This window comes from Dendrobates tinctorius, unplaced genomic scaffold, assembly GCF_039654945.1.
Source record: "Dendrobates tinctorius isolate UK_male_01 unplaced genomic scaffold, ASM3965494v1 ptg000062l, whole genome shotgun sequence".
Lineage (NCBI taxonomy): Eukaryota > Metazoa > Chordata > Amphibia > Anura > Dendrobatidae > Dendrobates > Dendrobates tinctorius.
Window position 1 is genome coordinate 17,532,424 of NW_027361730.1, and position 27,785 is coordinate 17,560,208.

General features: G+C 44.9%; 1 protein-coding gene across 2 annotated transcripts in view; it reads left to right on the plus strand.

Moving 5' to 3' along the window:
* Positions 1-27,785, plus strand: part of UBE2Q2 (ubiquitin conjugating enzyme E2 Q2) — a 64,022-nt gene that overhangs the window by 12,049 nt on the left and 24,188 nt on the right. Inside the window, exons 2-4 of one of the 2 annotated variants that reach the window (XM_073579339.1) lie at positions 711-815; positions 7,766-7,870; positions 25,943-25,999. In XM_073579339.1, the coding sequence (XP_073435440.1) occupies positions 711-815; positions 7,766-7,870; positions 25,943-25,999 (267 nt within the window). The remainder of the gene's footprint in view (positions 1-710; positions 816-7,765; positions 7,871-25,942; positions 26,000-27,785) is intronic. The other variant, XM_073579340.1, reaches the window with a different exon arrangement.

Consider the following 27,785-nt stretch of genomic DNA (forward strand, 5'->3'; position numbering starts at 1 on the left):
TAATGCAGCAAGTTGTCAGCTATAGTGTACAGCCTACAGCTGCAGGACTGTCACCTGTATGGAGTTGCTATTCTCTATCTCAGGTCAGTTAAAGGACGTATGGGCTGTCATTAAGGGGTTAAATGAGTGTCTGAGCAAAGAGTGTGAATACTTATGACCATGTGATATTTCAGTTTTGTTTTTTTTTAATAAATTTGCAAAAATTTCTACACTTTGTTTTTGTCAAGATGGGGTGCAGAGTGTACATTAATGAGAAAAAATGCACTTTTTTGAATTTACCAAATGGCTGCAATGACACACAGAGTGAAAAATTTAAAGGGGTCTGAATACTTCCCGTACCCACTGTATATCGGCCAAACCTGGTGACAGGCTCCCTTTAACTCTTAATCTCAGTACTTCGATCACCATGTTATATAACCTTTATTTGCTTTCCAGTCTCTCAACAATGAGTCATAAAAGCCTAAAAGAAAAAAAAAATAAAGTCAAAGTTTGGGCAGCCTTTCCTCTAAATACAATATATACCCTACTGGAAAGAAGGTAGGAAACCTTTCTGCAGATCAAACATTGGGATGAAGAGGCTCCTTTCTTGATGACCATTTAGGGCATTGCTTGTTGCTAGATTAGACATTGTAACTAGTTTGCATGTGATAACTTTCTAAATGTGTTTGCTAACATAAATTCATATTTAAATACATTTCCTCTTCCCATAGGAATCTTACCCCTCTTCTGCACCAATATGGTTTGTGGAATCAGATGACCCAAATCTGACTTCTGTTTTGGAGCGCTTGGAGGATATTAAGAAGAGCAACACACTGGTGAGTCTACTGGGCAGAAACATGTCCTCCCAACCCCAAGATCTCGTCTACTCAACTCGGGATTCTTGGGCACTGATTAAAATAGTCTGTTTTTATGTGCTCTTCGTTTACCTTTAAAGGGAATCTGTCACCCTCTTTTTTTCGACTGAGCTGCCTGCACTGACATCAGGGGCTTATCTACAGCATTCTCTAATGCTGTAGATAAGCCCCTGATGTAACCTGAAAAAGGAGTTAGATTATACTCACCCAGGGGGGCGGTCCAGTTTTAGTCCGGAGGGTGTCTCAGTCCGGTGCCATCCTCTTCTTTCCTTCCTGTTGTGGCTCCGGGGCAGGTGCACTGCTCTCCCCTGTTGAGACACACCAAGCTGTATGAAAAATCCGTCAGATTTATTAGTGACCACCATCTTTTTACTGACCTCACATATCAGACAATAGCATTCCCCTCACTAGTTAAAATGCAGCAGCTGTCAACGGTACACTATAGCCGACACCTTGTTGTATCAACCTTGATTGGTGTTGGCACCAACCATGGCTTTTTAACCCCTTAGATGCTGCTGTCAATAGTGACTAAGGCATCTGAATGGTTACAGGGAGTTCCCCACACTCTGTTAACTCTTTCGCCACACTGAGATCATGATTGTGTGGTCCTGATGTTTGCCATGGCAATTCACGGCCAAATAACGGCCTTTGAGTCTGCCGACTACAATGACCTGTTCAGAAGTTCATGACATTTAGATGGTACGAATAACATTTTTCCTTCCTGTCATGCCATTTTGTATTAATTTCTGAAAAGCAGCCGAATGGTTAAGAAACTACCTGACATCAGTTTTGAATACATTGAGGGGTGCTGTTTTAAAAATGTTCTCACTTTTGGGGATTTTACAACCTATACCTCCCTTAAAAAAAAAAAAAAAAAAAAAAAGTTTTGAAAATTTCCTTAAAAAAATTACTGCTGAAATTCGTTGTTGTGCAAATTATGCTAAGACTCTGGCACATTTATCTTAATGAATTTGCCCTATTGCGAAAGGTAAATGACCCCTTCCCTAGGAGATACAGAGCCAGCTGCAGGCGTTTCGCTGAGGGCTGGCTGTTGTAACAAGTCACCAGTGTCGAGATGGGGAAAGTGTTAAAAAAAAAAATGTATTTGCCTTATTCGTGCTTCATAATCTAGCATGGCCTACAAGAGAACCCAAAAAGGCTATAAATGGCCAGATGAAGAAGCGGAGGTCTGGTACGGCCTCGGTGTCTGGAATATGGCGCTCCTTGGTGTAAATTTGTCTTATTCTGGGCGCTCCAGAAAGCTCTTGTATATTATTATGGGGGTCACAGAGGGCGAGTATATTATATTGGGACTCAACAAACTTGAGCATTAGCTTTGTTACACACGTGAAGAAAGCGACCATGTTTCTGTGTTCTCTGTAGGATCTCTCACTGTCTTGCGAACTTGACGGTAATCCTGAAGACAGTGCGGGCCTGATGATCACCTGTGTGCGAGGTTTAGTGTTCCATTAAGTAGGTCAGATGTGTGTGGATCAAGGTGAACATGAAAGAACTCACAGCAGGGAGTGTCATGGAATCCCCCACAGCGCCGCGGCCACAGGCATGTAATGCTAGCCCTGTGTAAGTGGCTGCAGGATGTAGTCATCGTCATCCGAGCTTCTGTGGCTAATCTTACATATGACTAGTCTCCGCACGGAGTTTGGCTGCTTGCATCATAACTCTGAATATCCATCAATTTTGGCTTTTTAACATGGGTGTGCTCCAAAAGTGATTACGGCATGGGTGTGCTAGACCAAGGAGTGATGACTTGTACAATGTCATGCTTTAATATGTTCCTTATAGCGTTAGAAGACCTGTCGGACCTCTGGAGTGAATTCTCGTAGTCCCCATAAAATCTTTGTTTCATACCGTCGATAACTCACTTGTCAGATGTTTTGCCACTTATGCTAGCCGTTGTTTGTTTGTTTTTTGTTTTTGTTTTTTTTAAGACCAATTACAATGAGTTTGCCTTTTCACTTGTCGTTTTTTTATTTTTTATGTTTATACATGGACATGTCCTACTTCTGATCCTTATCTGTCATCCATACCTTTGCGTGGGGGGCGCAGCATATGGATCTCATTGATGTGCTGTCTTGATTTCCAACCAGAGTACACCTCATTCTACTTGATGTTCTTCTGATTAGGTGATCACCCGAATCAAATCTTATCTAACAAAGGAAAGTATAAAACCCCTGCTGTGCTGTTCACAATCTTCTTCCAATAAGACAAGCTGGATGGCAAAGCAAGTACTGGTAATATCCCAAAAGTAATAAGAATGGGAAAATAACTTATAACCATGCCAAAGGAGTTGAAAAGAAAAGTCTTGAATGAGGAAAAGAACTCAATTCTGGCTTTACTAGCGTCATGTTGCCTCCATCCTTAACATTTCTAAGACGGCACTATCCTTGCTAGGGTCCTTTATTACAGAGACAGACCTTGTATTGCGTAAAGCAAGAAAGGCTAATGATATGTGCATTAATGGCCAAAAAATTTCCATTCATCCTGACTACTCTGCTGAGGTGCAGAAGCAGAGAATGCAATATGGAGCGGTAAAGAAAAGATTGAGGCTTGGATTTGGCTTCTTCTACCCTATACCCAGCAAAGCTCAGGGTTGTAACCCTGGGAACAGTTCATTTTTTCCAAACACCGAAAGAGGCCACGAAGTGGCTGGACTTAAATAACAAACGGCTCCAGGCAGACAAGGACAGAAGGAAGTGAGCAGAGTGGAATGCCACATTTCTTCTTGAAAAGGAGAAAGTAAAGACTGTTACTATATGGAGTTTTCTGGTTCCTGTATATTGGTTCATATGGACCATGGAGGGACTAATCGTAATAATATGTATGTATGAGGAGGAAACGTGGAGATAATATAGATAGTAGTTCAGGGGCAACGTTTATAGGGTACCTAGATGTAGGATCACCCACTCTCTGGTAAGAGGAGAAATACATTGAGAGAACTGTTATGGTTTGTTGGGTCATCAAATATTAAGGGGGGGAAGGGGTGGGGTTAATTGTTCAGGGAAGGGTTTCATTGCATACAGGGAACAGCATGGTACTTTAAGGGTATGTTTCCACGGTCAGGAATGACTCCGGATTTGACGCAGGTGAAATCTGCACCTGAGGTCACTGACAGGTCACATGCGTTTTTGATTTTTTTTTTTTCTTTTGCATGCGTTTTTGTAAGCTAAATAAAGATAAACTATTTAACCAAAAAAAAAATTGTGATGTCATTTCCTTGTCGAACCTCCTCTTTTACATACTCCATTGAAGAATAATACACAGACAGTTATGGGATGGATGGATAATACCAAGCCCGATGTTTAGTAATAAACATAATAAAATGGTACATAAAGAATTAAAGACACACACACACTCTGCGTTGGGCCGGAGTCATACATGCGAGAAATTCGCATGTCAAAACCCGGCACTGCCGCCGTCACTCAGACTGGAGCATGCGACTGCATAGAAATACATGCAGCTGCACATTCCTGTACAAGTGCCGGCGGCAGTGCTGAGTATTGACATGCGAGACTCGTGTGTGTGTGTGTGTGTGTGTGTGTGTGTGTGTTTCTCTCGCATGTCTGGCCCCAGCCTAATATGTAATGTCCTTTTTTTTTTTTTTTTTTTTTTTTTTTTCCCTATAAATATTTTTTTTTTTTTTTTTAAAAAATGGCGTGGGCTCCCGTGCAATTTTCTGCACCAGAGAGGGAAAGCCGATGTTTGTAGCCTGGGAAGGGGTTAATAACCATGGAGATTCCTAGGCTATGAATATCGGCCCGCAGGTAGCCTTTCTGGCTATTAAAATACGGGGCCCCCCCCCAAAAAAATGATGGCCAATTTTTAGCTAGAAAGGCTATGCAGACAGCTGTGGGCTGATATTCATAGCCTAGAGAGGGTCCATGGATATTGAACTCCCCCGGCTACAAACACCAGCTCTCAGCCGCCCTAGAAATGGTGCATCTCTAAGGCTAGTTTCACACTAGCGTTTATGAGCGCAGCGACGGCCTGCGCACGGCCGCTGCTAAGCCCCGCCCCCTGCTGCGCCCCCGCCGGTAGCTCCGCCCACCGGCGCTTGACGCTGCATACGCCCTGCGTCCCCTATCTTTATCACTGGGGGCGCAGCCCGTGCGCAGTATGCAACCTGCTGCAGTTTGGTTGCGTCGGCGCACCGTCAAAAAGGCGCATGCGCCGCCAAACGCATACTGCGCACGGCCTGCGCCCCCTGTGATAAAGATAGGGGGCGCATGCAGCGTCATGCGCCGGTGGGCGGAGCTACCGGCGGGGGCGGGGCTTAGCGGCGGCCGTGCGCAGGCCGTCGCTGCGCTCATAAACGCTAGTGTGAAACTAGCCTAAGATGTGCCAATTCTGGTGCTTAACGCTCTTCCCACTGCCGTGTAGCGGTGGCATAAGGGGTTAATGTCACCTTTGATTGTAAGGTGACATTAAGGGTACCGTCACCCTTGGCGACGCACCAGCGATCCCGACAACGATATGACCTAGTAGGAATCGCTAGTGCGTTGCTACGTGGTCGCTGGTGAGATGTCAAACAGTCAGATCTTGCCAGCGACGCAGCAACGATACGACTGTCGTTGGGACCCTGTCTCTCAGATCTGTAGTATTGAGGTCGTTCGTCGTTGTCCCTGTCAAACACAGCGATGCATGCTGGCCAGCGAGACACCAGCGATCAAAAAATGGCCCAGGACATTTGAGCACGATCAGCGACATCGCAGCAGGGGCCCGATCACCGCTATGTGTCACACGTAGCGAGATCGCTGTTGTCACAAAATCGGTGACGCAACACCGATCTCGCTATGTGAGACGGGGGCTTAAGCTGTATTAATAATGGATGGGCCTCAATAAGACACCTATCCATTATTAATCCTATAGTTAAAGGGTTAAAAAGAAACACCAGAAAGTATTTTAATGAAATAAAACACTACACAGTTTTCCATATTTTTATTGCACGCCCAAATCCAAACGAAGCCATAGATCTCTGGGGGAAAAAAAAAAATAAAATAACAAACCAACACAAATACTTCCTGTTCCAACATAGTCCATTTAGTCACGAGTGTCCCAAGACGAGTCCAGCTCTATTACATCTGGATATAGCAGAGCTTGTAGATGACCACCGGAGATCTCCGTTGATCATGTACACTGTAGTTCTCAGTCAGCTGACCGTGAGAACTAGCCTAGTGACCGGAGATAACCCCCGATCACGTTCAGGGCAGTTTTCGTAAGAACTGTAGTGGATGCGGACAGGTAAGAACTTTATTTAAATTGGTAGACCTGCATAGTAAGCTGCGTTTAGGCTAGGTTCACATTTGTGGCTGGGTGAGCTGCCGAGGGCTGCGGACGTCCTCCGTGAAGCTCCGCCCATAGCCGCACCTCCTCCGCTCAGCACCGCCTACAGCCGCATGCGGCCTGCGTACCCTATCTTTAGCACTGGGTACGCAGGCCATGCGGATGCATCCGCATGCGTCGTTTTGACTATGCAACGGAAAAAAAAACAAATTCCAACATGGTGCATTTGACGCAGGTCGCCGCACCGTCAAAACGACGCATGCGGAGGTATCCGCATACTTTGGCACGACCTGTGTACCTAATGCTCTAAAGATGGGGTACGCAGGCCGCATGCAGAGGTATGTGGCCGTAGGTGGAGCTGACCGGAGGAGGTACGGCCGTGGGCGGAGCTTCACGGAGGACGTCCGCAGCTCGCCCAGCCGCAAATGTGAACCTAGCCTTAGGCAGTTATTACGCATGTGACTAATCATTATATGCGGTTTTACCGCATCAAATTATAGTCTGAGAAATCCCCTCCACTATGCTGTAACATCTGGACGCTGCATGTTTGACGCTGCGGCTGTTTAAAACAGCTGACATTTTGCGGCTTTGAGGTGGGCTCACCGCCAGAGCACACCTCAAAGCGGGGAATACTGGCCGCTGATGTACTATCCAGTCAGTGGTCAGTAAGGGGTTAAGCATACTCAGACGCGGATTCTTTACTGTAAGAGCAGTGAGACTATGGAACTCTCTGCCATATGATGTTGTAATGAGTGATTCCCTACTAAAATTTAAGGGACTGGATGCCTTTCTTGAAAAGTATAATATTACAGGTTATATACACTAGTTTCCGTAGTGTTGCGTTGATCCAGGGAGCTAGTCTGATTGCCGTATGTGGAGTCGGGAAGGAATTTTTTCCCCCCAATGTGGAGCTTAGTGTTTTCCGCTTGGGGGTTTTTTTTTTTTTTGCCTTCCTCTGGATAAACATGTTAAAGCAGGATAGGATATGGGTTGAACTAGATGGACTTAAAGTCATCCTTCAACATTAAAAAAAAAAAAAAAACTGTTACTATGTAAAACTTTAGTTTGATTTTGTAGACAGATTGGGCAACACCCCTCCCCCAATTGTAACTTGTAACGCCCATTTGTCAATTAATACGTTTCTTGGAGGATTAATAGAGGAAACACACAATGCAGATACCTGAAAAAGCTGGTCTATCTTTAAAAAAAAAAAAAATTCTCCCACTTGCATTCTCAGTAGTAGTTAATGACTATTCTGGGCTTTGTTACTTGAGAAATGAGTCCTGACATTGATTAAAAGACCCCAATATGTCAAACCACACGGCTCAGCACTTCCACGGACTCTGGTAGCAACTCTAGTATTTTAGGAAAACTATTGTGCTGTTATGGGTTAGTAGTACACAACTGGACATGTGATGTTATTAAGCCATTCCATATCTTAGGGGGGGTGTGTGTCTAAACACAATATATATTTTATTACAGGATCAAATGAACCTCCTCCTCCTGTGCCGGTCATTTAAGTGTGTACTCGGCACAGGAGGAGGTTCTTGTGAGATGCTTTGTGTGCGGCTATTACCATTCCTAACCTAAATCTGTTTTTGCTCCTGTAGCTCCTGCAGCAGTTGAAGCGTTTGATCTGTGACCTGTGCAGACTGTACAATCTGCCGCAGCACCCTGACGTTGAGATGCTGGATCAGCCTCTGCCTACAGGACAGGTATTAATCCTTGCCTTAGGGTGGCCTATTTATGGCCCTATAAAGGCAGCGCAAAGGGGAAAGCAACTGAATGATACATACTCAAAGGGAGCAAACGTATGAACCTTGCAATGCTGTGGATGGTGCAGGTTTAGATTCCCATCCTGATCAAGATGATCAAGCCAACTGGTTTTACAGAGGGAGAGGGTTTCTTCAATCCCAAGGCAGCCAGGAGTCTAGCAAAGCCCCTGCATCTCCCATCTGCGTGAGCCTGTTAGATCCTGCCTAATGCAAGAACTAATAATTGGCTTGTTGGTGCATCCCAAGCTTGGAATAACACACTGCAATATAAAGTAATGCAGTTTTTATAGAATTGTTCACACAAAATCCCAGAGTGGGGGGAGTGGGAGTAAAATTTAAACGAAAAAAAAAAAATCCTGTAAGTGATCACATGGCCAACTTCAGTGAATTGGTAAAAAGATATTCAAAAAGCCTCTTAATTAGTTTTACGTCTGAAGGTCGGAGACAATCACGCCATTGCGAGTCTTGGGAACACAAGTGCTGGAACGGCACAGGAGGCGAGTATGGGGTTTTATTTTTACAAGGGCAAGCGTTCAGATCCAGAAGGGGTTGTCCTACTAGTGGACAACCCCTTACCGACCGCTGACGGCATAGTACGTCAGCGGTCGGTATCCCCTGCTTTGAGGTGGGCTCCGGCGGTGAGCCCACCTCAAAGCTGCGACATGTCAGCTGTTATAAACAGCTGACATGTGCCTGCAATAGGCGCAGGCGGAATCGCGATCCACCTGCACCTGTTAACTAGTTAAATTCCGCTGTCAAATGCTGACAGCGGGCATTTAACTAGTGCTTCCGGTGCCCGGCTCATAGAGACCTCTATGGTTGTTGCCGGCAGATTTCTATGAGCGCCACCCTGTGGTTGGCGCTCATGGCAATGCTGTATTTCTGCTACATATAGGCGATCTGCTCATCACCTATATGTAGCAGAGCCGATCAAGTATGGCATGCTTCTAGCCTCCTATGGAGGCTATTGAAGTATTCTAAAAGATAAAAAAAAAAAAAAAAAGTTTAAATATTAAGAAAAATTTAAAAAAAAGTTTAAATCGCCCCATTCAAAATAAAATAAAAAATCAAACCTACACATTTGGTATCGCCGCATTCGGAATCGCCCTATCTATCAGTAAAGAAAAAAAGATTAACCGATCACTAAATGACTTGGTGAGAAAAAAAATCAAAACGCCAGAATTAGGTTTTTGGTCACCACGACATTACATTAAAAAGCAATAACGAGCGATCAAAAGATCGTATCTGCACCAAGATGGTATCATTAAAAACGTCAGCCTGACACGCAGAAAATAAGCCCTCACCTGACCCCAGATCACGAAAAATGGAGACACTACGGGTCTTGAAAAATGGCGCTTTTTTTTTTTCTTTAGCAAACTTTGAAAAATTTTTTCACCGCTTAGATTAACCCCTTAGCGACCGCCGATACGCCTTTTAACGGCGGTATTTATCTGTACTAAAACCACAGCGCCGCTAATTCACGGCGCTGTGGAGAAAGTAAATAGCGCCCCCCAGTGTCGGATTTTTTCCGGGGTCTCTGCTGCCGGGGGTAGCCGAGACCCCAGAGAACATGAATCGGTCAGTTTTTACCAACCCCGCTTTTGCGATCGCCGTTATTAACCCTATAACGGCGACCGCAAAAAAAAGCCGCAATTTTACATTTAATTTCACTTTCCTCTGATGTGATTGCACATCAGAGGAGAGAGAAAGAGGGTCCCCGATTTCCCCCCCAGTACCTCTCCGTGGTCCTCTGTCACCTCCCGGTGGTCCTGCGTCCCACCGACGTCCTCCGGCTCCGACTGGCAGATTGCATTCATTCATTTTGATCACGATGATAAACTATCATCGTGATCAAAATAAACAAAATAGTACATAACCTCCCCGTTTATCACGCCCTTAGTTAGGCCAACATAACGAAATAAAGAAAATATATATTTTTTTTTTTCAGTTTTCCATTAGGGGTTGGGCTAGGGCTAGGGTTAGGGTTGGGCTAAGGTTAGGGCTGGGCTGGGGCTAGGGTTGGAGCAAGAATTGAGGGGTTTCCAACTTTGGGGGTCTAAAAATTGGGTCTAAAATCACTTTTGTGGAAATAAGACTTTTTATTTTCACGGCTCTGCGTTTATAAACTTCTGTGAAGCGCTTGGGGGTTCAAATTGCTCACCACACATCTAGATAAGTTACTTAGGGGGTCTAATTTCCAAAATGGGGTCACTTGTGGGGGGTTTCCACTGTTTAGGCCCATCAGGGGCTCTGCAAACGCAACATGATGCCCGCAGACCATTCCATCAAAGTCTGCATTCCAAAATGGCACTCCTTCCCTTCCAAGCTCTCCCATGCGCCCAAACAGTGGTTTCCCCCCCCCCCCAAACATAAGGGGTATCAGCGTACTCAGGACAAATCGCACAATAACTGTGGGGGTATGATTTCTCCTGTTACCCTTGTAAAATTAAAAATTTGGGGGCGAAAAGAACATTTTTGTGGAAAAAAAAAATGGATTTCTTATTTTCATGCCTCTACGTTATAAACTTCTGTGAAGCACTTGAAGGTTCAAAGTGCTCACCACACATCTAGATAAGTTCCTTGGGGGGTCTAGTTTCCAAAATGGGGTCACTTGTTGGAGGTTTCCACTGTTTAGGCACATCAGAGGCTCTCCGAACGTGACATGGCGTCCGATCTCAATTCCAGCCAATTCTGCGTTGGAAAAGTCAAACGGCGCTCCAACTCTTGCGAGCTCTGCCGTGTGCTGAAAAAGTGGTTTACCCCCACATATCGGATATTGGCGTATTCAGGAGAAATTGCACAACAAATTTTGTGGTTCATTTTCTCTTTTTACACTTGTGAAAATAAAAAAAAATTGGTTCTGAAGTAAATTTTTTGCAAAAAAAAAAAGTTAAATGTTAATTTTTTTCCTTCCACATTGCTTTAGTTCCTGTGAAGCACATAAAGGGTTAATAAACTTCTTGAATGTGGTTTTGAGCACCTTGAGGGGTCTAGTTTTTAGAATGGTGCCACTTTTGGGTATTTTCTGTCATGTACACCCCTCAAAATGACTTTAAATATGATGTGGTCCCAAAAAAAAAAAAAAAAAAAAAAGTTTTGTAAATTTTGTTGAAAAAATGAGATCGCTGGTCAAATTTTAACCCTTAACTTCCTAAAAAAAAAAAAAAAAAATTTTGCTTCCAAAATTGTGGTGATGTAAAGTAGACATGTGCGAAATGTTATTTATTAAGAAATTTTTGTGACACATCTGATTTTAAGGGCATAAAAATTTAAAGTTTTAAAATTGCAAAATTTTCGCCATATTTCCGTTTTTTTCATAAATAAACACAACTTATCGAATAAATTTTACCACTAACATGAAGTACAATATGTCACGAGAAAACAATGTCAGAATCACCGGGATCCATTAAAGCGTTCCAGAGTTATTACCTCATAAAGGGACCGTGGTCAGAATTGTAAAAATTGGCCCGGTCATTAAGCTGCAAACTGGCTGTCGCTAAGGGGTTAAAGAACCTAGACATATTTGAAAAATATTCAGGATTGAGAGTCCTCAGTAGTTGATACCTTTTAATGGCTAACTGAAAAGATGGTAATACATTGCAAGCTTTCGAGACTACTCAGGTCTCTTCATCAGGCTAGACTAATACAAAATCTGAAGTCACATATTTATGCACAATACAGCCTAGAAAAAATGCAATAGATAAGACAAGTGACGTGAAGCAGAACTATCAATATGGGAGAGGGAGAAACATAAATATAAACATTGGACCAGTTCATAGATAAGGAGTCTGGATGTTTTATGGTCCTCTGATTGGGGTCTAGTTCTGTGTTGCCCTGCAAGGTTTTAAAAGGAAATTCCTTAATTGATGTAAAAAGACATAAATCCATGCGACACATTCATTCCAGCACTGAGAGTGTCAAAGTTCGTCATAAATTTGTACTCCCAAACTCGTCTCTCTATCTGAGATGTGAAGTTACCTTTCAATACCAGTAATTTCATATCCATGCTGCTGTGATCAGGGATACAGAAATGTTTTGCCACAGGTAGATCCATTCTTTTTTCTCTTATTGTGTGACGATGAGCATTCATCCTTGTTCTAAGCTTTTGCCCTGTCTCCCCCACATACAGACCCCCAGTTGGACATTTAGTACAAATAATTAAGTACACCACATTAGATGTAATGCAGGTGAAAGTACCTGGGATCTTGTAGTCCTGATGTGAGTTGGGGATCTTTATCTTGTCCGTGGTCATTATAAATGGACAGGTTTTACATTTTTTCTGGTTGCAAGGAAAGGTTCCTGCAGCTGTTGGAGAGGACAGGGAGCTTCTGACAATGATGCTTCTTAAATTTGGGGGCTGCCTAAAACACAGCAGTGGGGGGTCTGGAAAAATTGATTTTAATCGGGCATCTTTTTGTAGTAAAGGTTGTAATTTCCGTGCAGCTCCCCTTAGCACCTCCAGATTTGGGTTGTAGGTGACTACTAGAGGCACTCGGTTATTTTCTTCTTTAGCTTTGTAATGTAGCAGGTGATTCCTTGACAATCTGGTGGCTCTTGTAATTTGGTTTTCAATTGTTCTTGGATGGTAACCCTGATTCAAAAAGGTTTTTTTGAGGCGACCAAGGTGTTTGTCTCTATCCATGGGGTTGGAACATATACGATTGTATCTGATGGCTTGGCTATAGATAATAGAGTTCTTTATGTGTTTTGGATGGAAACTGTCCCATTTAAGGTATGTTGGACGGTCGATTGGCTTCTGATACAGGGATGTCTCTATTTCATTGTTTTTTAGCTTAATGATGGTGTCCAAAAAATTAATCTCGGTACTGGAGTAGTTGAGTGTTAAATTGATGGTGGGATGAAATTGATTAAACTGTTCGTGGAACGTCTTTAGCTGTTGCTCAGACTCCGTCCAGATGATTAAAATATCATCAATGAAGCGGTAGTAGGCCAGGGGCCTGATGGGGCATGAGGACAAAAAATCGCTTTCAAGCTTGGCCATGAAAAGATTTGCATACTGTGGAGCCATTTTACTTCCCATAGCTGTGCCAGTCTCCTGTAGATAGATCCTGTTGTCAAATTCAAAGTAATTGTGGGTGAGGATGAATTTTATAAGTTTCACCACGGCATCAGCATCAGTCCCTGTGTTTTCCATGAAGAATTTGCAGGCATGTAAACCATCTTGGTGTGGGATATTAGAGTACAAAGATTCCACATCCATGGTGGCCAGGATGGTTCCTTCTGGTAGAGGACCTATTGCTGCTAGTTTATTCAATAGGTCAGTTGTGTCCTGAATGTAGCTGGATGTATCCTTCACCAGTGGTTTAAGGATACCCTCTACCCATCCAGATACCTGCTCAGTGAGGGTGCCCACACATGAAATAATTGGTCTTCCTGGATTTCCAGATTTGTGGATTTTGGGAAGCATGTAGAATGTCCCTATTCTAGGAGTCTCTGGTATCAGGTCATCGCCAGCTCTTATGGACTGGTCAGGCAGACATCTGGACGGAGTCTGAGCAACAGCTAAAGACGTTCCACGAACAGTTTAATCAATTTCATCCCACCATCAATTTAACACTCAACTACTCCAGTACCGAGATTAATTTTTTGGACACCATCATTAAGCTAAAAAACAATGAAATAGAGACATCCCTGTATCAGAAGCCAATCGACCGTCCAACATACCTTAAATGGGACAGTTTCCATCCAAAACACATAAAGAACTCTATTATCTATAGCCAAGCCATCAGATACAATCGTATATGTTCCAACCCCATGGATAGAGACAAACACCTTGGTCGCCTCAAAAAAACCTTTTTGAATCAGGGTTACCATCCAAGAACAATTGAAAACCAAATTACAAGAGCCACCAGATTGTCAAGGAATCACCTGCTACATTACAAAGCTAAAGAAGAAAATAACCGAGTGCCTCTAGTAGTCACCTACAACCCAAATCTGGAGGTGCTAAGGGGAGCTGCACGGAAATTACAACCTTTACTACAAAAAGATGCCCGATTAAAATCAATTTTTCCAGACCCCCCACTGCTGTGTTTTAGGCAGCCCCCAAATTTAAGAAGCATCATTGTCAGAAGCTCCCTGTCCTCTCCAACAGCTGCAGGAACCTTTCCTTGCAACCAGAAAAAATGTAAAACCTGTCCATTTATAATGACCACGGACAAGATAAAGATCCCCAACTCACATCAGGACTACAAGATCCCAGGTACTTTCACCTGCATTACATCTAATGTGGTGTACTTAATTATTTGTACTAAATGTCCAACTGGGGGTCTGTATGTGGGGGAGACAGGGCAAAAGCTTAGAACAAGGATGAATGCTCATCGTCACACAATAAGAGAAAAAAGAATGGATCTACCTGTGGCAAAACATTTCTGTATCCCTGATCACAGCAGCATGGATATGAAATTACTGGTATTGAAAGGTAACTTCACATCTCAGATAGAGAGACGAGTTTGGGAGTACAAATTTATGACGAACTTTGACACTCTCAGTGCTGGAATGAATGTGTCGCATGGATTTATGTCTTTTTACATCAATTAAGGAATTTCCTTTTAAAACCTTGCAGGGCAACACAGAACTAGACCCCAATCAGAGGACCATAAAACATCCAGACTCCTTATCTATGAACTGGTCCAATGTTTATATTTATGTTTCTCCCTCTCCCATATTGATAGTTCTGCTTCACGTCACTTGTCTTATCTATTGCATTTTTTCTAGGCTGTATTGTGCATAAATATGTGACTTCAGATTTTGTATTAGTCTAGCCTGATGAAGAGACCTGAGTAGTCTCGAAAGCTTGCAATGTATTACCATCTTTTCAGTTAGCCATTAAAAGGTATCAACTACTGAGGACTCTCAATCCTGAATATTTTTCTATCTACTGGCTAACACGGTACAAAGATATACATCTTTCCTGTATAGACATATTTGGTGTCTATGAACTCGTACTGACCTGGAGAATCATAATGGCAGGTCAGTTTTAGCGTTTAGTGAACCTAGCAAAAAAAAGCCAAACAAAAAAGTGTGTGATTGCACTTTTTTTTGCAATTTCACCACACTTGGAATTTTTTTTCCCGTTTTCGAGTACACGACATAGTAAAACCAATGGTGATTTTTCAAAAGTACAACTCATCCCGCAAAAAATAAACCCTCACATGGCCATATTGACTGAAAAATAAAAAAGTTATGGCTCTGGAAAGAAGGGGAGTGAAAAACGAAAAATCGACAAAAGAGGTTAACACAAGTTGACCAAAGTGTAGGTGACACTTTTACAATCCTGTCTACTTATTTTCTGCTCTAAATGCCCAACATGTGCACAGACCATCATGACCTGTTAGAGACATCTAGTGGCTTAGCTGGTAATAACCATAGAAATAATCAGTTCTTGCTGAGATTTTCATTTATCCTGATGCTGAGACTTTCTGTCATTTAAACCTTTTGTGTACCGAAAATATAAAGAAAGTTGATTTAACCCCTTTACCTCCAAGGGTGGTTTGCACGTTCATGACCAGGCCAATTTTTACTATTCTGACCACTGTCCCTTTATGAGGTAATAACTGGAATGCTTCCATGGATCACGGTGATTCTGACAATGTTTCCTCGTGACATATTGTACTTCATGTTAGTCGTAAAATTTAATTCATATAATTTAAGTTTATTTGTGAAAAAAACGGAAATTTGGCAAAAATTTTGTAATTTTCCAAACTTTGATTTTTTTTTTTTATGCCCTTAAATCAGAGATATGGCACACAGTTAATAAGTAACATTTCCCACCTGTTTACTTTACATCAGCACAGTTTGGGAACCAACATTTTTTTTTTGTTAGGAAGTTATAAGGGTTAAAAGTAGACCAGCGATTTCTCATTTTTACAACACCACTTTATTTTTACGGACCACATCACATTTGAAGCCACTTTGAGGGGTCTATATGACAGAAAATGCCCAAAAGTGACACCATTCTAAAAACTGCACCCCTCAAGGTGCCCAAAACCACATTCAAGAAGTTTATTAACCCTTCAGGTGCTTGACAGGAGTTTCTTGAATGTTTAAAAAAAAAAATGAACATTTAACTTACTATGTCGCCTTATTGGGGGACACAGAACCGTGTGAACCGTGGGTGTTATGCTGCTGTCCACTAGGAGGTGACACTATGCATAATCTGAAAAAGATTAACTTTGGCTCCTCCTCTGCAGTATACACCCCTGGACGGCGTCAGCCTTCTCCAGTTTTTGCTTAGTGTTGCAGGAGGCACACCTAAGAATTTTTTTTTTTACTCCGTCTTTTTCCTGGATTTTTTTCCAAAGGACTACAGATGAAGAAAAGCGGGTCTCCAGTGAGACTCCCGGCATGGCTCCCTCCTCGGTCCCCCATTAGGGGTACCCAGTTGAGGTCGAGGTGGCTATTCCCCATGTCGCTCCCTCCCCAGTCCCTCGGGTCCTAGTTCGAGGTCGAGACCCCCCTCCTTCCCCAACCCCTTTGGGGTCTGGGTTGAGGTTGAGGAGAGGATGAAGACCCCCTGACGGTGACAGACGCACCCTCCCTAATCCCCCGCAGGGGGCATTAGGTTGAGACGCCTCAGGTAGGGTCGGAGTACAGGCAGCATTCCGCAGCTTCCAGGGACCCCAGACCAGCTGAGGGATCCTGTTGGGGCCGGGGGAGGGTGCGGACTGGATGGCACAGCAGAGACAGGGCTTTCCTGCGTCCCTGTCTCTGCAGCAGCAGCGGCTCCATAGCGCTCCGGGGGCCCCCTATACAGGAGCCGCTACCCCTGCTACCCCCACCGCTATCCAGTCGACCATTCTGGGGGGGTTTGGTAGCCGAAGCCGCCGCCTTTTCCCCGCCCCCCGGATGACTAAAATGACACACTGAAGTGTCATAGAAGGGGCGGATTGAGGCAGAAAGGGCGCGTTTTTACACAGCCCAGCGCGCCCTTTTCAGCTCTCCGCCCCCTCCTCCCTCTCCTCAGAGTCCCGGTGGCCATTTTTTTTGGATGAGATCCAGGAGAGGAGCATCACAGCAGTCTCCGGGGAGGCACAGAACTGGGATCTGTCGGCGCTGGACCTAGGGGCACACCAGTGGGGTAAGCTCACAGCTGGGTTCTCATACTCAGCTGTGAATCTATACTTCCTATAAGGCTATCTGTGGGTTCCCTCTGCGTAGCCACCCCTGTACGATCCCTTATAGCCAGCCTCTGTGCACTATGCCGGGCTCGAGGAAGAGAACCAGGCAGGAATGTTTCTATGCATTCTGCACAGCCTGCAAAGCCACGCTCCCTAGTGGCAGCACGTATCCGCACTGCCGGGACTGCATCCAGAACTCTGGGTCAGAACCCCAGGGAGTCCCTACTGACGCTTCAGTGTCACAGGCCACGCCGGAATGGGCAACTCAGATGTCAGTCTATGACACAGTCCATAGACAACCTAACTGCCACATTGCTGCAAGCTCTGCAGAGTCGGGCTCCGGCTATGGACGTTACACAGCAAACGGACAGCTTGTCTCAGGAACATGCTGCTTCCGACTCTCACAGACGTAAGCGGACTCACAGGTCTCGATCACCTGAGTCATCCTATAGCACAAGGTCGTCCCCCTCCAGGGAGAGACAGCGTCATTCCAGGTCTCCTAGGCAGTCTCCTGTCACAGACAGACAGTGCAATTTACCACAGAGATCCCCCATCACAGAAGACCCCCGCCCCAGGTCGCCCTCCAGGGATCACCTTAGCGAGGCACAGGATTCGGAGGGCATCTGTGACTCCGACTCAGATAACGAGACGGAGAGGTCCGTGGTACCTTCTCCCCCTAGCAATACAGCGCTAGTTGAGGACATAATCTCTGCCATCCATCGGGTGCTAAAAATTCCAGAGTCGGCCCCGGAAGTCCCGGAACATAGGATTTGCTTCGAAAGTGTTCAGAAACCACCTAAGGTCTTCCCTAATCACCATGAGTTTGAGAAAATACTTACCAAACAGTTTGCGCAGCCTGAGAAAAAATTTGCTAATCGCAAATATTTAGAAGCGAAGTACCCCTTCCCACAGACAGACACCAAACAATGGACAGATCCACCTGAAGTGGACCCCCCGGTTTCGAGGCTAGCAGCGCAGACTTTACTCTCTCTGCCAGATAGCTCAACTCTCAGGGACGCAGCAGACCGGCAAGTAGAACGCATGGCTCGTTCTATTTTCGAAGCGGCAGGCACCTCTCTGGGCCCTGCGTTTGCTTCAGTGTGGGCGGCCAAGGCCATCCTGGCTTGGGCCAAAAAACTACAGGAGGGTCTTCAAGCTTCAAATCCTGAGCTCTCGGACCAAGCGGTCCAGATAGCAGTGGTAGCAGACTACATGATTCATGCAGCCCTGGATTACGCAAGAGGTGTAGCGGGAATAGCATCAAACGCCATCACGATCCGACGCATCCTCTGGCTGCGAGAATGGAAAGCGGATGCGGCCTCAAAGAAGTCCCTCACGTGACTTCCGTATCTTACTGGAAGACTTTTCGGCGAAAAGTTGGACACAATGATACCCCCAGTGGCATTGGCTAAGAGTACCTCTCTCCCTCAACTAAAACCGAAACGCACGTTTAAACGAAGAAACCAGACACGATTCCGATCCTTTCGGAATTCCTCGGGCTGGTCCGTTTCGCGCCCAGCGCAAAACCGTAACCGCTCTCCACGCAGGGACAACCCACGGACGCAGCAGCGACCAGACAGGTCTTGGCAGTCGAAAGCAGGCCAAGCGAAACCCAAGGGAGGAAAACCTCAGAACTTCGCTTCATCATGACTCACGAACTCCGGAAGACACCCCACCAGTAGGCGGCCAACTTTTACTCTTTCAGCAAGTCTGGCTGCCTATTACAGAAGACAAGTGGGTCAGGGAAATAGTGTCTTCCGGATACAAGATAGAGTTCACTTCCGCTCCACCGAACCGGTTCTTCCTCTCTATTCCTCCAAACACTACCAGACAAGGCTCGTGCTTTCCACTAAGCGGTCTCCTCTCTCCTTCAAGCAGGAGTTGTGGTGCCGGTTCCCGCGAACGAGAGATTCCGAGGGTTCTACTCAAATCTGTTTGTAGTCCCCAAGAAAGGAGGCAGCGTCCGACCCATACTGGACCTAAAACAGCTCAACAATTACGTTCGGGTCCATCATTTCCGCATGGAGTCCCTCCGGTCCATCATTGCATCCATGGAGCAGGGAGAATACCTTGCCTCCATAGACATACAGGATGCGTATCTGCACATACCAATTGTCCCCGCCCACCAAAGGTTTCTCAGGTTCGCGATCAACCAAAACCACTACCAGTTTGTCGCCCTTCCGTTCGGACTCGCCACGGCTCCAAGAACGTTCACCAAAGTCATGGCGGCCACCATGGACGCTCTGCACTCAAGAGGCATTCTAGTCATCCTGTACCTGGACGACCTCCTCATCAAGTCTCCCACTTTCAAAGGCTGCGAGGTCAGTGTCTCAATCACAATAGACACACTGAGTCGCCTGGGATGGCTAGTCAACCTACAGAAATCGTCGACTATCCCAAGTCAGACTCTAACGTTCCTGGGAATGTTATTCGACACCTCCAGGGGCCTGGTGCTCCTTCCCAAGGACAAGACACTGGCCATCCGTCTGGGAGTTCGTACACTCCTTCGCAGTCCTCCTCGATCTCTCCGGTTTGCCATGAGAGTCCTCGGCCGGATGGCAGCAGCAATAGAGGCAGTGCCATTTGCCCAGTTTCACCTCAGGGTCCTTCAACTAGCCATACTCAGATCTTGGGACAGGAATCCCTTCTCCCTCGACAGGGAGTTCAGGTTGACGTCGTCAACCAGGAGGTCCCTGCATTGGTGGCTCAAACCAACCTTGCTTTCACGAGGGAAGCCCTTTCTCTCAGGACAATGGAAGATCCTGACTACCGATGCAAGCCTGACAGGCTGGGGGGCGGTGCACCTACATCACAGGGCACAAGGCAAGTGGTCACCGAGGGAAGTGACATTGCCCATCAATAGTCTGGAAATCAGGGCCATCCTCTTGGCACTGAGAGCCTTTCATCACTTGCTTGCAGCCTCGCACATACGGATACAGTCGGAAAATGCCACGGCTGTGGCATACGTGAACCACCAAGGCGGGACCTGCAGCGACCAGGCGATGAGAGAAGTGGCGCATATCCTCCGCTGGGCAGAAGACACGAGGTCGGTACTTTCTGCGGTCCACATTCCGGGTGTAGAAAACTGGGAAGCCGACTTCTTCAGCAGGCAAGGAATGGACTCGGGGGAGTGGTCTCTCCATCCCGAGATTTTTTACCAGATCTGTCAACGTTGGGGAACCCTGGAGGTGGACCTAATGGCATCCCATCTCAATACCAAGGTCCCCAATTTTATGGCCAGGACACACGACCCGCGGTCACTCGGAGCGGATGCCCTGGTCCAGGACTGGTCCCAGTTCCGACTCCTGTACATCTTTCCACCCCTCCCCCTAATCTCCAGGGTCGTGAGGAAGATCAAGCAAGAGGGAGTTCCAACCATCCTCATCGCGCCAGACTGGCCCAGACGTACATGGTACGCCGACATCGTTCAACTTACTGCAGACGTCCCCTGGCGTCTACCCGACCGTCACGACCTTCTGTCCCAAGGTCCGTTCTTCCACCAGAATTCAGGGGCTCTCAATTTGACGGCATGGCCCTTGAAACCTGGATTCTAACCCAGGCAGGTTTTTCACCGGCAGTCATTGCAACTATGATCAGGGCAAGGAAGCCTGCCTCGCCAAGCTCTATCGTACCTGGAGAGCTTTCTTTTCTTGGTGCGAATCTCATGGACAAGTCCCACTCCCTTATTCCCTCCCGAAGGTACTAGGTTTTCTTCAATCGGGCCTAGACGCCAAGCTATCCTTAAGCTCGCTTAAAAGTCAGGTGTCGGCACTTTCAGTCCTTTTTCAAAAGCGCATTGCTATTAAACCGCAAGTCAGGACTTTCATCCAGGGAGTTTCCCGATTGGTTCCTCCCTACAAACGTCCGCTGGATACGTGGGACCTCAATCTGGTCCTGACAGCATTGCAAGCTCCACCCTTCGAACCTCTTAGAGGAGTTCCACTTTCCATTCTGTCTCAGAAAGTGGTTTTTCTAGTGGCGATCACCTCGTTACGCAGTGTCGGAATTGTCAGCACTTTCCTGCAGACGGCCTTTCCTAGCTTTTCACCAGTACAAGGTGGTTCTCCGCACGGTACCATCCTTCCTTCCGAAGGTTGTGTCCAACTTTCACCTCAATGAGGAGATTTCACTGCCATCCCTTTGCCCGGTTCCGGTTCATAGTGGAGAAGGCTCTGCATACGCTTGACCTCGTCAGAGCATTGCGGATTTACGTGTCCAGGACTGCACCTTTCCGGAAGTCTGATTCCCTCTTCATTCTTCCGGAAGGTAGTCGCAAGGGGCTACCGGCTTCCAAGGCTACCCTTGCCAGGTGGATCAAGTCCACCATACATGAGGCCTACCGACTTAACAGTTCCCCTCTTCCGGCCGGTATCACGGCACACTCTACAAGGGCAGTAGGGGCCTCCTGGGCCATTCGGCATCAGGCTTCGGCACAACAAGTGTGTAAGGCGGCCACTTGGACCAGCCTACACACGTTTACGAAACACTACAGTGTTCATAACCAGTCCTCAGCGGATGCGAGCCTGGGTAGACTGGTTCTGCAGGCGGCAGTGCCCCAAATTTAGGGATCTGCTAGCACAATATTCGTCCATTGCTTCCCACCCAGGGACTGCTTTGGGACGTCCCACGGTTCTGTGTCCCCCAATAAGGCGACAGAGTAAAGGATATTTTTGTGTACTCACCGTAAAATCTTTCTCTTAGCCTTTAATTGGGGGACACAGCTCCCACCCTGTTGCCCTTATGGGCCGTTGTTTACTGTTGAGTTCTCATATTATTCTTTGAGCTCGTACATAGTAGCCTTCTTACAGGCATGGTTATGTTATTTGGTTACGTTCCTCCTAATGCTTTGGCACAAAACTGGAGAAGGCTGACGCCGTCCAGGGGTGTATACTGCAGAGGAGGAGCCAAAGTTAATCTTTTTCAGATTATGCATAGTGTCGCCTCCTAGTGGACAGCAGCATAGCACCCACGGTTCACACGGTTCTGTGTCCCCCAATTAAAGGCTAAGAGAGAGATTTTACGGTGAGTACACAAAAATCTCCTTTTTTTCACAAAAAAATTACTTCAGGTCCAATTTTTTTTATTTTACCAAGGGTAACAGGAGAAATTGGACTGCAAAAGTTATTGGGCAATTTGTAACTGATACCTGATGTGGGGGGGAACCACTGTTTGGGCACATGGCAAAGTTCAGAAGGGAAGGTGCGCCGTTTGACTTTTTCAATGCAAAACTGGCTGGAATTCAGATCAGATGCTATGTCACGTTTGGAGAGCCCCTGATGTGCCTAAACAGTGGAACCCCCCCCCCCCCCAAGGAACTTATCTAGTTATGGGTGAGAAATTTGAACCCCCCCCCCCCCAAGGGCTTCACAGAAGCTTATAACGTACAGCCGTACAATTAAATCATATTTTTTCCATAAAAATGATCTTTTCACCACCAATTTTTATTTTCCCAAGGGTAACAAGACCCCAAAAGTTATTGTGCAATTTGTCCTGAGTACGCTGATACCCCATATGTCGGGGTAAACGACTATTTGGGCGCGTGGCAGAGCTCGGAAGAGAAGCAACACCATCTGACTTTTTTGGCTGGAATTGAGATCGGACGCCATGTCGCATTTGGAAAGCCCCTGATGTGCCAAAACAGTGGAACCCCCCACAAATGACACCATTTTGAAAACTACAGTAGACACCCCCCCCCAAGGAACTTATCTAGATGTGTGGTGAGCACTTTGAACCCCCAAGTGCTTCACTGAAGTTTATAACTCCCAGGTGTGAAAAGAAAAAAAATCATATTTTTTTCCACAAACATGGTCATTTAGTCACCAATTTTTTTTTATTTTCCCAAGGATAACAGGAGAAATTGGACTCCAAAAGTTGTTGTCCAATTTGACCGGAGTACGCTGATGTCCCGTATGTGGGAGAAGACTACTGTATGGGCACACGTCGGGTCTCGGAAGGGAAGTAGTGACGTTTTGGAATGCAGACTTTGATGGAATGGTCTGTGGGTGTCATGTTGCCTTTGGAGAGCCCCTGATGTACCTAAACAGTGGAAACCCCCCACAAGTGACCCCATTTTGGATACTAGACCCCCTAAGGAACTTATCTAGATGTGTGGTGAGCACTTTGAACCCCCAAGTGCTTCACAGAAGTTTATAACTCCTGGGCGTGAAAATAAAAAAATCCTATTTTTTTTTATTTTTCCTTAACTAAAGGGGTGATAAAGGGGGGTGGTGGCGGGTTTTTATGTTTGGCAGCTGTCATACGCTAAAAGACGCTTTTTATTGTAAAAATAGTTTTTGCATCACCACATTTTGAGAGCTATAATTTTTCCATATTTTGACCCACCGAGTTATGTGAGGTCTTATATTTTGCGGGACGAGTTGACGTTTTTATTGGTACCATTTTCGGACTTTTTTTGATCGCCTTTTTATTCCGATTTTTGGGACGCAGAATGAATAAAAACCAGCAATTCATGAATTTCTTTTGAGGGGTGCGTTTACATCGTTGCTCGTGTGGTTAAGTTGATAAAGCTATTTTATTCTTCAGGTCAGTACGATTACAGCGATACCTCATTTATGCCATTTTTTTGTGTTTTGGCGCTTTTATGCAATGAAAACAATTTTATATAAATTATTTTTGCATCGCTTTATTCTGCGAGCCATAACTTTTTTTTTTTTTTTTTCGCTGATGACAGTGTGGTGGCTCATTTTTTGCGGGACAAGATGACGTTTTCAGCACTGCCATGGTTATTTATGTGTCTTTTTGATCACGCGTTATTGCACTTTTTGTTCGGCGGTGTGATAAAGCAGTTTTTTGCTTCGTTTTTTTTTATTTTGTAAGGGGTTCACTAAAGGGGTTAACTAGTGGGACAGTTTTATAGGGTGGGTCGTTACGGACGCGGCGATACCAAATGTGTACTTTTATTGTGTTTTTTTTTTTTTTTTTTTTTTTTTTTTTTATTCCAAAAAGAATTTATGGAATATTTTTATACAAGAAAGATCTTTGTACCGTGTTAGCCAGTAGATAGAAGAATATTTAGAATTGAGAGTCCTCAGTGGTTGATACCTTTTAATGGCTAACTGAAAAGATGGTAACAAGTTGCAAGCTTTCGAGACTACGCAGGTCTCTTTATCAGGCTAGACTAATAACAAAATCTGAAGGATAACATATTTATACAAAAGACAGCACAGAAATAACCCAATAGCTAAGATGAGTGATGTGAGTGGAATAGTCATTATTATGGGGGAGTGATAAGCATAAATATTGGAACAGTTCATGGATAAGCAGTGTGAAGGTTTTATTGCCCTCTGTCTGGTTCTGTGTTGTGATGACCCCAGAAGGTCTAAAGAGCAAATTCCTTAATTGATGTAAAAAGACATAAATCCATGTGACACATTCATTCCTGCACTGAATGTTTGGAAAGTTTTCATAAATTTGTACTCTGAGATTCTTCTTTCTCTCTTGAGACTTGAAGTTACCTTTTAATACAAGTAATTTAATGTCCATCATGCTATGGCCAGGGATACAGTGTTTTGCCACAGGTAGATCCATTCTCTTTTTTTCTCTTATTGTGTGACGATGAGAATTCATCCTTGTTCTCAGTTTCTGCCCTGTCTCACCCACATACAGACCTCCAATTAACATTTAGTACAAATAATTAAGTACACCACGTTAGATGTGATGCAGCTCAAAGTACCTGGGATCTTGTAGTCCTGATGTGAGTTGGGGATCTTTATCTTGGTCATTATAAATGGACAGGTTTTACATCAATTAAGGAATTTGCTCTTTAGACCTTCTGGGGTCATCACAACATAGAACCAGACAGAGGGCAATAAAACCTTCACACTGCTTATCTATGAACTGTTCCAATGTTTATGCTTATCACTCCCCCATAATGACTATTCCACTTCACATCCTTTGTCTTAGCTATTGGGTTATTTCTGTGCTGTCTTGTGTATAAATGTTATCCTTCAGATTTTGTATTAGTCTGTGCCTGATGAAGAGACCTGCGTAGTCTCGAAAGCTTGCAACTGGTTACCATCTGTTCAGTTAGCCATTAAAAGGTATCAGCCACTGAGGACTCTCAATTCTAAAAATTCTTCAGGAATATTTTTTTTTTTTTTTTTTTTTTATTACATTGCCACAGGGGGGGACATTACTGTAATATGTCAGATCGCTGATCTGAGAGTTTGGACAGCACTCTGTCAGATCAGCGATCTGACTGACGCTGCCCCGGCTTCCGCACTACCTGCTCTCTGCAGGCACTGAGAAAGCCGCCTCCCTGCAGGCCCCCGTGGCCATATTGGATCCGGGTGCCTGCATGGAGGGAGACCCCCAGAGTAGCGCAGCATATCGCGCTGCGCTGGGTGTCTCAGGGAAGAACTGAGGGAGCCCCCTCCCTGCCAATGCTTCCCTGATCAACCCCCCCCCCCCCCCCCCCGGTACAGGGGTTAATGTGCCGCGGCCGGGTGTCGGCTGATAATCGGCTGACACCCGGCCGCGATCAGCAGCAGCGAACCCCACTGGGAGCGCCGCTGATCACTTAGACGTCCTGTCCCCGGTTATAGGGGCCTGGGTACCGTGGACTGGATGGTACGTCTAATGTCAGGAAGCGGTTAAAAATGTAACAGTTCTAGGGATAGTTTGTTTGCAATCCTGTGTCATGAGGCCATGGGCTTTCAGTTTGCTAATCTACAGACAGAAGGAAAGGAAGATCTGAAGACTTTCACATGACTGCAGTCTGTGACCGCAGAGATACATAGGAGCATTGCAGCTGATAGAAAATGTTGCACAAGTAGACGCATAAATCGGAGCGACCTCTGCATAATTTGGATTCTGAGAACATTCAGTTATAGTTTTCTGATTTAAATGTTTGCAGAATGGCACAACAGAGGAAGTTACATCTGAAGAGGAAGAGGAGGAAGACATGGGTGAGGTAAGGGGGAAGAATGGAGGTGCCAACAAGTCACCAAGATTGTGTGAACCGTGCACAGCAATGTTTTATATAGTGTGTACATCATGGTCATTAAAGGGATGTCCTCTTTCCATACCTCCTGATTGTGATTCCTCTGTGGGCATCTTACCGTAACACTGTTGGCATATGTAGTATTAGGAAAAGGCTTGTGCTCAAGCCAGACACCAAAATGTGCGAAGAAGGCATGGGAGATGACTGTTCTTCTGCAGTGTCGGACAGAATAAAGGGCATATGACAGGAGGAAATGCCGAAAAAACCCTCCAAGTCTGGGTTGGTCCCATAAAGAACATGTATCCCATCTCTCCACAGAATAGATAAATGGCTGCTAGGGGCCACATTACCCACAATGGTGACTTTGGGACCCCTAATGATTGAGTGGTAGGAGAGACGATAGTGCATAACCATCGCCACATTCACTTTTACGGGTCTATGGGAGCGGAAGTGGGCATGCCCGATCGCTGTATGAACACTACTGCTTTCTTCACACAGGTGACTTTGGGAACTCTGCATCTGTAATCTTTGGGAGTTCCAACAGTTTAATATCCCTGCCAGCCCCCTGAAATTTTTTTTTAATCAATTATCCTGTAGTTAGGTGCAGGGCTGTGGAGTCGGTAAGCCAAACCTGTGACTCCAGCTCCTCAATTTCCCTTACACCGACTCCACGACTCCGACTCCCACATATATTGCTTATATTTAAGTTAAAAATTTATTGTAGTACAATGTGAACATCAGACATTTAATCATTTTTATGATCTAATAATCAAGATATTTAGATAGAACATAATATATTTATTGGAATACAACTTTAGAACACAAACTGTAATAAACTGTAAATATGTAATACACTATATAATATCGAAAAAAAAAAAAATATATATATATATATATATATATATATATATATATATATATATATTACACACACTATGACTTCTCAGCTAAGACAAAGCCTAGGTCCCCAGGCTACATTCACACCATGGGCATAGCCAGGATCAAACCTAGGAGGGGGGCAGAACCTCATACTGCACACCTCAGCTGCTGTAGAACCTCATACTGCACACCCCTACACTTGAAAATAAAGCCTGCACCTTAAGAATATGTGGTGGTGATGAATGCAGTCTATTTATTCCAATTATCAGTTGATGTTGATGTGTTACTGAAGACGAGCAATGCCTACCCTGGGCGTCCTTTTGGCCAGCTATGAGGTGTACCTGACTGGTGCTAAAAAGAAAAAAGTGTTAGTCTGTGTGCTACCCGGCTTTCATTCTTTTTGGTACAGATACGATATGGATAGACAGATATGGATAAATGGATAGAGCATATTTCTAATCTGCTTTTGCTATTGAAAACATTATGAGCTCAAAAACCTTTCAGGTGATGCGGTTTTTAAAAAGCTGATCGATTTTTGCAGCTGAAAAACGTATCCTCAAAAAACGCAGGAAAACGCTTCGTGAATGTAGGCTTAGATCAGGAATAGAACAGCCATTTATAGGACATTTGATAACTTTCCCAAATTCCTATGAAAAAATATTCAGCACATTCTGCATTGAACTACTGTACCCAATTTATTATATATTTTAGGAGTCGGTCCATTTTATACCAACTCCGACTCCACCAAAATGAGTACCGACTCCACAGCCCTGGTTAGGTGGTGAATGTTTACAGGACTTAGTTTAGTAAACATTTAAAAACATTAAAAGATTACGTTACAACTCTTCCATTAAGATTTGCAGAAAGTCAGATCTAA